Genomic DNA, 10,238 nt, shown 5'->3' on the forward strand with positions numbered 1-10,238 from the left:
CAGGTATTGGTAGTACACAACTTTAATATCAGTGTTTGGGGTGTGTAGAGGAGAACCAAGACTACACAGAGAAACCATGTCTCAAAAAACCAGAATAGCCTGTGTCAAGTTGACATTAAATTAGCATGCTTGACACCATTAAATAGGATCCCGCAGGTACATCATATTTTTATGGTTCTAGATCCAACTGAGGGCCCTGAGGATACTTAAAAAGAGCTTTCTAACTCTAAACTAGACCCTTAGTTCCTAAGACTAGTCTCTTCTCTGTTTCATACTCTAAGTCTAATTACTAAATGAGTACTTCTAGCAAATATGCAAAAATAAATAAACAAAGAAAAACTACATTGAAATGAAGTGCTCTTTGGGGAATATGTGAACCATTGATGAAAAGGAAACATAGTCTACCATCTTTTTCATTTAACAGCATTTTAATATTTAATAGCAATAAATGGGGTAACATTACATCAGGAAATACTTTAAAAACACTAAAGTACTGGATTACAGCTTCATATGCTCATGTTTGGCCCCTGGAGAAGTAAGGCTTGACAGGATAATTGAAGGTGTCAGGAGGATACCTGTATATGAGGGAACTCTTGGCAACATTCATGAAACTTAAACATCCATCCTCACAATCAAGGAATACACCAACTCGGCCCAGTGGCTTCTCTATGTAGTGTTGGAAAACTGGGCATGTGGTGAGGAGACTGTATTGATTATCCTCCTTCACACACACAAGAAGAAAGGCACCTTCACATTCATTCATTTGGTTTCTACTCCTTAACCAGGAATCCTTACAGACCCCCACAGCCCAATCCCAAGAGTCCTTCAATTCCAGCTCCCAGTAATATTTCCCTGAGATGAAGCTCTGTGATCCCCAGGAAGCCAAGCAGGATCCAGCAGAATTCACAGATGTATCCTTATGGTGAGGTCTGAAGATGAATCTTCTCATAACATTAAATAGGTTCATCTTGTAATAGAGTACAATTATATTTTCAAAGAAGATGTGCACTGTTGGAAGAGTCAATATTTTAGTTAAACTGACTGTTTATATTTCTCAGTTGAGAAAGTTCCATAGAGTCTTCTTGGATTTAAAAAGAGAAGGCTAAGACTTGAGGTTAAGTATTGCTCAAATACATCAAAATAAAGGATTTCCACAAGAAACAGAATGTTAGATGCTGTAGAGGAGGGAGCCTTTTTTAATCTATGGAGTTAAATCCAGTATAAGAAATTAATTGCTGCTGAGCAGTGGTGGTGCACGCCTTTAATCCCAGCACTCAAGGGGCAAAACCAGACAGATCTCTGTGAGTTTGAGGCCAGCCTGGGCTACAGAGTGAGTTCCAGGAAAGGCGAAAAGCTATACAGAGAAACCTGGTCTCAAAAAAAAAACCAAAACAAAACAAAACAAAAACAAAGAAAAAAATTAATTGCTAAAGAGTTTACAGGAAAATAATCAAATATCTCCATTACTGAGTACACTAAAATTGAATTAGGCTGTCCTGAGTTACTTAACCATCCTTTATGTCTCAAGGAACAATTGATGCTCTCTTTCAGCCACTATATCATACAACATGATATTGGTATTCATTTATGTTTGTTTATTTGTAAGATGACCATGTGATTAAATAGGATTAGAATGTGACTTACCTAGTCATGTTTCTGTAAAGTTAAAATATTTTAATAATTGCAAAGGTTATCACATTATTGAGAGGGACCTCTGGTCATTTTATCAGTGGAGACACTCACCTTGGAAGTGCTTATAATTTTCAATCAGTCCAGTGATGGGTAGGGCATTGAGTTCTAGTTTCACAGCCTGGGGCATGCTCAGCTCCAATGACTCATTCCTGCAAGGAGAAGAAAATATTGATCTACCTGGTGCTAAAGATATCATCAGAGTGATTAGAAAAAACCTCACTCCAAGTACAGCCAAATGGCTCAGGGGATAAATAAATCCCTAATTACACAAGCCTGACAACTTGAGTTCAATCCTTGGAACCCTTGATGGAAGAAGAACACTGTCTCCTGAAAGTTGTCCTCTGACCTGCACATATGTGCAATGGCACAGGTGGATGCACACTCAAACACACATAAATATAACAAATCAAATTAAAAAATCCCAAACACATCATACACAAAAAATTGAGTATTTTCTATGTGAAAGTTATCTGCACATTGCTAAGGCAGATTGGTCTATTTTATAGCATATTTCAGGGTATCCTGGCTTGCACTGATGGCTAAACTCACCTTCTGATTATGTCATCCAAAACCTGCAAACAAAAAAGAAAAACTCAGATTTCTGAAGAAATGGCATACAATATTTGTTTATAAAGTTCTCATAAATGTGAGTCACCATCACACCTATCTATCCTGGTAAATTATATTTATGTCTCAGGATAACGCCAATGAATCAGATTGACAGAATTTGAATTCTTGATGAAATCAGATGAAAGTAAAATTTGAGAAGGACATAGGTGTTGATTGTGCATTGCTTTTGAACCCCCACCTGTCTGCAAAGGTAACTTTCCCTGAGCTTGTATGGTTAGAGGCCTGAGAATTACTGTGAGTGGGAGGCTATCATGCATCACCAAGTAGGATTCTTCCTCAAAATACCAATCTCCTAAAGAACTCTGAAAAACACAACTGCTGTGGGATGTTCTGTATGGCAAATGTGTTGCTAATTAGTCAATAAATAAAACACTGATTGTCCATTGGCTAGGCAGGAAGTGTAGGCAGGACAAGGAGGAGAATAAAGCTGGGAAGTGGAAGGCTGAGTCAGAGAGACACTGCCAGGATGTGAAGATGGCGGTAAGCCACGAGCCACGAGGCAAGGTATAGATGAATGGAAATGGATTAATTTAAGCTGTAAGAACAGTTAGCAAGAAGCCTGCCAAGGCCATACAGTTTGTAAGCAATATAAGTCTCTGTGTTTACTTGGTTGGGTCTGAGTGGCTGTGGGACTGGCGGGTGATAGAGATTTGTCCTGACTGTGGGCCAGGCAGGAAAACTCTAGCTACACACAACTTTAAAACAGAAGAAATTAAGTAATAGCTTTCTTTACAATTGTGTATAATATTCAAGTAGAAGTAAAAATATTGAATTTGGGCTTTCAGAGAAGCAAGGTACAAAAGCAAAAATTTAGTATGTATTCTTTGGGGAATTTACTACAACAATTTCAAAAAGCTTGTTCTTTCAAGATTATTGCAGAATTTAGTTTCTCCAGATTATTGCTGAAATGAATCCCCCTAACATAAATGCAGGGAATACTGAAAGCTGTCTTAGAATAACAAACACCAAGTGGGCCTAGAACAAAAAAGCCTTTTCCTGCACTCCTCCATGCTCACCTGCAGCAGGACCACATATGGCTCCTGGGACATTGCCATCAGCTCCTGATATGTTTCTCTTAGTTCTTTGCTCTTTTGGATCATCATGGCTTCACTTGTCCTGAGTTTCTCTAAAACACGTTGGCCTTCATTTCTCATAGACTCAATATGTTTCTCTTCCTCTTCACAGAAGAGTGGATGTAGCTTTCTATACTCTGTCCTGATCATTTCTTCCCGGAGAGTCAAGTAGTCCTGAAGAAAAAGGAACATTCTCAATCATTTTTGCAAAGCATTTTATCCTCTTTCATTCCATACTCCTATGCTTAAATTTCACAAATGACTTCTAGAACTCTGCTACATAGACTCTGATTGACTGTCTCCACATTTCAAAAAAATGTAAATTCCTTGGTTTCATTTATTTCTTCTTCATTAATTATACAGGCAAACAGATCCTAAGCATTTTCACCTATATTAGAGGTGCAGAACTGCCTGAAAAAAGGGTATTGATTGATAATTCATATGTTCACAAATATATGAAACTCTGCATGTAGTAATTAGAATTCATGGTGTAGTCATTGAGTCTAATGCAGTGTGCTGAACTGTCATCAATTCACTCATTAGTTTCAGGCTTTTCTGCCACAGCCAGACCATTCTTTCCATGTACAGTTATACTAATACTCAGAATTAGAGGCCAGCAAGACACCTTTTCCTAGTATTATATCCCATGTCTTATACTCAAATCTTGAATGATGAATTTGAAAAATACTTGCCTCGACCAGATTTTGGGCATGAATCTCATACTTACCATCCACAGAGTTGTCATTCTGTTCTCTGCCTTTAAATTCTCTTGATTTTCTAGGATCTTTTCCCATAAAGATGCCATTTGCTTTAGAAGTTGTTCCTGTAACAATAAATATCAACTTTTCATTAATAGTACTGATGGACAGACTCTTAGGCAATAAATACAACTGCTTTAGTGAGAGTAAAAGGATCACATTGCTCTTTCTTTTTTTTTACTTTTGGTAACTATGACTTTTACATTTCAGAACACAGAAATAGAAAATACAGCATACCCCTTTGTTCAGGTATAGTGATTAATAATTATGGCTAATGTCTGGATAATTTGCCTAAGACTGGGAATCCCAGATGCTTCTCTCTAGCTGAGTCCAATATACATTTTCTAATTTAGTCTCCAGACATAGACACTTTTAAAAGATAGGAATTTAGGCCGGCTGGTGGTGGTGCACGCCTTTAATCCCAGCACTCGGGAGGCAGAGCCAGGCGGATCTCTGTGAGTTAGAGGCCAGCCTGGGCTACCAAGTGGGTCCCAGGAAAGGCGCAAAGCTACACAGAGAAACCCTGTCTTGAAAACCCCCCCCAAAAAAATGATAGGAATTTAGTATTGCAGTTTCCAGTGACGTGGGCATAATGTATCATAAAATACAAATGATCTTTACACTCATGGGTCTCCCAAGGGATGCTTATACTTATAGTCAACTTTTCTTAATTAGATGATAATAAAGTGCCACCATTCTGACAACAGTGCCTTTGTCATAATGAGGACCAGCATCTTCCTGGGGTTTGCTAAGCCTACCTATCTCCAGCTTTGAAGTTCTCTCAGCAGCATCACTTACCATTTGACTCTCAGCAGCTGCTTCAATGGGACAGTGTCTGTGTCCTCTGTGCTCATGGGAGTTAGAGCAGGGTTGACAGAGGAAGATCCTGTTCTCAGCACAGAAGATCTTCTTTGTCTCTTTGTGTGTCATACACTTATGCTCCTCAGAGCTCAGGTCCTTCATGAGGCTGGTTTGTCTGACAATGGACACCAGCTTCTTCAGAACAATGTTAGTTCTCAAGCCCTTCTTCTGAGATGGTTCCCTGCACATAGGGCACGGGACAGGAGGTTGGATGTCTTCCCAGGAAAGGTGGAGGCAGGCTCGACAGAAGCTGTGGCCACAGCTTACAGTGACTGGCTCTATAAGGCAGCTCAGGCAGATAAAGCAGGTGAGTTCTTTCTGGAAGGCTTGTGAGATGTTTGTTTCCATTTCTCTGAGGGAAGAAAAGCAGAATTACTATCATTGAACCCCAGGGAAGACAGAAACTTCACAAAAACTGATGCAAGTTATGATTTAATTCTGTGTATGGCAAGACAGACTTCATTTTTTGATGATCAAATAAAACTAGCCTAGGATTTTGGTTGCTAGTCTTCCTGACAACTTGTCCTGACAGAAATACAGACTGATTTGATGTTCTTCTCTGCCCTACCATATGCATATTTCTTGGAAACTCCAAATCAATTAGTACCTTGGTTCAAGGTCAGAAACATGCTCACTCAGTTCTTAGGAAAAAAATATACAATAGATTGATCAAAATCCTTCAAGTCCACATGTTGGTATTTCACTACAGACATAGTAGTGAAACAACTGTACATCTAAACAACTCCTTTTGTTGTCTATCAAGAAAACACTCCCTACTTCACATGGTCTCTAGTAAATGCTTTGCTTGATTTCTGATGTTAGTATCTTAGTGGTTCACATCCCACTGTCCCGCCCCTTGACACTTGAAGGCAACAATATTTACTTATGTTCTTTCTGCTGAAAATACCTAACAAGAATAAGAATTATGTAGGCTCATAATTCAAGGATATGTCTGTCCATCACTGTGGGGAAGAAATGGTGGCAGGAGTTTGAGGTAGCTGGTCTCATTGTATCCAAAATCAGCAAGCAGAAAGCAAGAAGCACTTGCTGCTCAGCTCCTGTTTCCTTTTTTCTTCAGTTTGAGACCTCAAATCATGGAATGGTCAAGTGATCTAATGAGCATTTAGTGTGGATCTTACCAACTGTACTGAACCTTCCACAGATAATCCATCACAGACATTCCCAGAAGTTTCCAAGTCTTTCCCAAATCCCATCGAGTTGAATACTAGGGTACTCCCTGGTTTGTTAAACAAAGATAGAATTCCTGGGTTGAGTTTAAGGGATGAATCCTTGAAGCATAAATGAGGCTCTAATGACTACTGGAGACTTGGAGATCTAATCAACAGGTGCCTATTGCCCTTCTCTTTGAATATCTAAAGAATCTTGGTTTGATTGATGTAAATATCCTCCATATAACTTAAGCCTCCGGGGTTTGAAGCAAATGGAGTCAATGGCTTTAGCTGGTGGCCCTGTGTACATCAAAATAATACAAATTCTCATTGTCAAGATTAGATTAGAAAAGAGATGGAGACTCCAGTGCTGCCTTCCTTAACTTACTGGATGGCCCTCATTTGGTATTTTTTCTGTATGTTAGGTACTTCATTCCAAAATTATTTATAAGAACACAGAAATAATGAAAATTGCACACAGAATTGAAAAATTGTACCAGATTTTAACCAGAATCTACTTTCCTGAATAGAATAGTATGATTAGTTTTCTGTAATTTAATCACATGTATATTTCCAACCTAGTAAATCAATAAATAGCAGTAATAGCCAGTTCTACCAAAATGGTAAACTACTATCAGGCATTATTTCACACTGTATTATCTTCCTATAGTTTACAATAGAAAAATAATAAAAATTTTCTTTTGTTTTATCTTGAATTTTCTTTTTTTGTTGTGTTTTTTGTGGGTTTTTTGTTGTTGTTGTTTGTTTGTTGTTTTTTGAGACAGGATTTCTCTGTGTAACTTTGGAGCCTTTCCTGGAGCTCACTCTGTAGCCCAGGTTGGCCTTGAATTCACAGAGATCTGTCTGGCTCTGCCTTTGGAGTGCTGTGATTAAAGGCATGTGCTACCACCGCCTCGTGATTTTCTACTTTTATATATAATATTTATAGAATGTATCTTTAAAAACTAGTAATTTGCAATCCAGTCGAAGCATTTAATTTTTATTTAATGTATATTTCACTTAATTTAGAGGTGTTGCTCTTGCATCTGTGAGGTACATACAGAAATTCTCTAAAAATGTTTTTAGAGTTTAAAGAATGATCAAAATTGAATAGTACCATGTAAGTGCCTCTGAACATAAGACATCAGAGCCACAAAAGACTGCTTATGGATAAACTAAAATTAGCTATGACTGTTACATATAGTAGTTTTACAAAGACCGATGACCAAATGTGAGCATAATCTTTCTTGAAAAATTGCAAACTGTCATTGTTAAGCAGAAACCTTAGTTTGGTAATGAATTAATACTAGGAAATATCAAAAACTTCTCACCTGTAAATTGCACACTCACCCAAGGAATTGTCTCTGGCCTCAGCAGCATTTACTGGAGACACAACAATATTAGCTCAGCTGTGGGGTATGAACCTCAATGTGTGGAGTGGATAGATCTAGCAGTCTAGGAGCCAGAAGATATGGAGACTCACTCTGGTGTGGAGAAGAATGAACCTGGCTGGCCCCTAGAATGTCCTTATATACTCTCTAAAGACTACGCCCACTTCCTCCTATATTGCTTTTAATAATGCTTCCAATAGGTGAGCTCTTGTAAAATGCAGTATTCTGAATGGATGGAAGATTGAATTAAATCTGTGGTCAATCTTCACAAGCAATTCTCCACAACAAGATTTCCTGATTCACTGCTTAACTGGGTGTGGTGGTAGCTCACACCTTTAATCCTAGTGTCCTAGAGAATGGGCTGCTGAAGCAGGAAGAGTTTTAGTTCAAGGTCTGCCTAGGATATACAGTGAGAACTTTTCTAAAAAAAAAAAAAAAGGAAGTAAATTTCCCACAATATTTTACTGTATCTAAATATTTTGCAGTGTGTTTATTCTTTGCTATTAATAATTTAACAAATGATGTCATCAATCTCTGATTTTGAAAAATATCAACATTAAAAATTGTTAATAGTTCTTTGAGAATTTTGTACAACTTCTTTTGATCATATTCACCTCAACGGCAACTCCTTCCAGATCCATCCTCTTTCCCTACACACTCAACTCTCTGTTCTTTAACAAAACAAAAAATCCATTCCATATACATCATTCTATTTTAGTTCCAAGCGTGTATAGTGACATTAGAGTTCAAAGATTCCTAGCTCTCCAGCTGTCTAGAGTTCAAATGAACCAGTCAGAGAACTGTATGAAAATTCAGATATGAAACGAGTCAGAACCCAAAACACATTTTTTCAGAAACTGGATTTCTCTCTGTGTGGCCTTGGCTTTCCTGGAATGAGCTCTTTAGATCGGGTTGGCCCTGAACTCCCAGAGATCTGCCTGTCTCTGCCTCTGAAAAGCTGGGATTAAAGGCGTGTGCCACCACCGCCACCAGGAGGAACCTGCAATATCTCAGTCAGGTACTGTTGATCGCTTTGCACCTGGATGCCGAGTTTTTAACTTTTATTTCTACTATGTTGTTAGTTGAAGTAAAATTACATCATTTTCTCCCTCTATTCTTTTTTACACTTCCTTTTTCTAGGCTGGCACCAGAAGGTGTGGCCAAAAATTAAGGTAGATCTCACACCCCAAAAGATCCAGATTAAGGTAGAACTATCCACTTCAAATGATTCAATCAAGAAAAATCTCCCACAAGAATAATCACAGCTTCTTGAGTTTCAGTTAATTCTACATGTAGTCAAATTGACAACCAAGAATAGTCATCATCAGGGCTGATCACTCTGTATTGTGTGAACAGTGAGTGAGCTCATCCCTGATAGAGGCTAATTCTAGGTGTGAGTCTCTTCAAAAATTTCCCACTTCCCTGTGGTAAGACACTTTGCACAGCATTGGTGCAGTGAGAAGGGGCTTGGACCTGCCTAGGCTCAGTGTGCTGGGCTCTGCTGACTCCCCATGGGAGACCTCGATTTGGAGGATGTGGGGATGCGGGGAGGCTTGGGAAAGAGGGCTTGGAGGGTGAGAAGAGGGAGGAGTGGGGTCTGTGGATAGCACGAGGAGTGAGTAGAAAATTTCTTAATAAAGAAAAAAAATTTCTACTTCCACATCCACATATTCATTGTTTTGTTCTGATTTATGCAGCCATTTCTAGGAGAGACTGTTTCACAGCACACTTCCTGGTATTCTGACTCTTACCATCTTTCTGACCCCTCTTCCACAATGTTTCTGGAACCACTGATGCAGAAGCTAGGATATAGATGTATCATGGGGGTTGGGATCCCCATGATCTGTTGATTTTTTCGTTTTCCCCAGTTATGATATTCTGTGAGTGTGTGACTTAGTGCTTCTTTCCTAAGTTCTTGTAAATAAGTACTACTAGGCTTTTTTCTTTTCTTTTACTACATTTAAAATCTAATGTTTTGTTTATTTTTGTAGTAAACCAAATCAGTGATAAATTAATGTTTGAGTGATCATGATAGGTCTAACTATTAAGGAGGGCTGGAGGGAAAAGCATTTTAATATTATTTATGTGTATATCAGTTTTTAGATTGAGTTGTGTTTAGAATTTAGAAAACATAAAAACCATAATGAGTATGTTAAGATAGATCCAAGGTATGTACAAAATGATGATGCAAAAGACATTAAAATGATTTATAACTTACCCATTAAATTCTGAATGAGGGAGCAGGGTTTGTCAATCTTGTGAGGATTTCCTACATGGAGAGAATACACCCTGCTTTACCTTCTGCCTGAACAGGTGTGGATAATGGTGTGAGCTCCTAGATCAGTGAAGCCGATGAGGGTTCTTGTGGTCTTTGGGGCCCTCCTACAGTCCTAAGCTGAGCTTCCATAAGAAAAGGGCTACATGAAAGGGACAAGTTGCCATAACAGCAGCATCTGACTCTACAGGAGCCTGTAGTTCATCAGGCCTTGCAAAACTGGGCTAAACCTCCTCCTGGGTGATGCTGGATAAGTTACAAACCTAAGCAGCCAAATATCAAAATATCAAAAAATGTGCCCTCCACATGGATACTAGAGTTATGACTCAGCGTCTAATTTGTGCAGACCTATGCACACAGCTGCTGAAATTATTCTGGGGCTGGACCCA

General features: G+C 38.6%; 1 protein-coding gene across 1 annotated transcript; it reads right to left on the reverse strand.

Moving 5' to 3' along the window:
• Positions 1-514: 514 nt before the first annotated feature.
• Positions 515-5,362, reverse strand: LOC131915660 (tripartite motif-containing protein 43-like). Its single transcript, XM_059269067.1, has 6 exons — positions 4,952-5,362; positions 4,123-4,218; positions 3,339-3,569; positions 2,242-2,264; positions 1,744-1,841; positions 515-1,008 (listed from the first exon to the last, which is right to left on the reverse strand). The coding sequence occupies exons 1-6, from the start codon at positions 5,360-5,362 to the stop codon at positions 515-517; spliced, it is 1,353 nt and encodes a 450-aa protein (XP_059125050.1).
• Positions 5,363-10,238: the final 4,876 nt, after the last annotated feature.

Source organism: Peromyscus eremicus, chromosome 7, assembly GCF_949786415.1.
Source record: "Peromyscus eremicus chromosome 7, PerEre_H2_v1, whole genome shotgun sequence".
Lineage (NCBI taxonomy): Eukaryota > Metazoa > Chordata > Mammalia > Rodentia > Cricetidae > Peromyscus > Peromyscus eremicus.

Excerpts from the sequence above, each read along its gene's own strand:
- LOC131915660 (XM_059269067.1), bottom strand. The coding sequence starts at position 5,362 with ATGGAAACAAACATCTCACAAGCCTTCCAGAAAGAACTCACCTGCTTT. Across the intron at positions 3,570-4,122 it reads GAATGACAACTCTGTGGATG|GACTACTTGACTCTCCGGGA; the intron begins GTAAGTATGAGA and ends CTTTTTCTTCAG. Across the intron at positions 2,265-3,338 it reads CATATGTGGTCCTGCTGCAG|GTTTTGGATGACATAATCAG; the intron begins GTGAGCATGGAG and ends TTTTGTTTGCAG.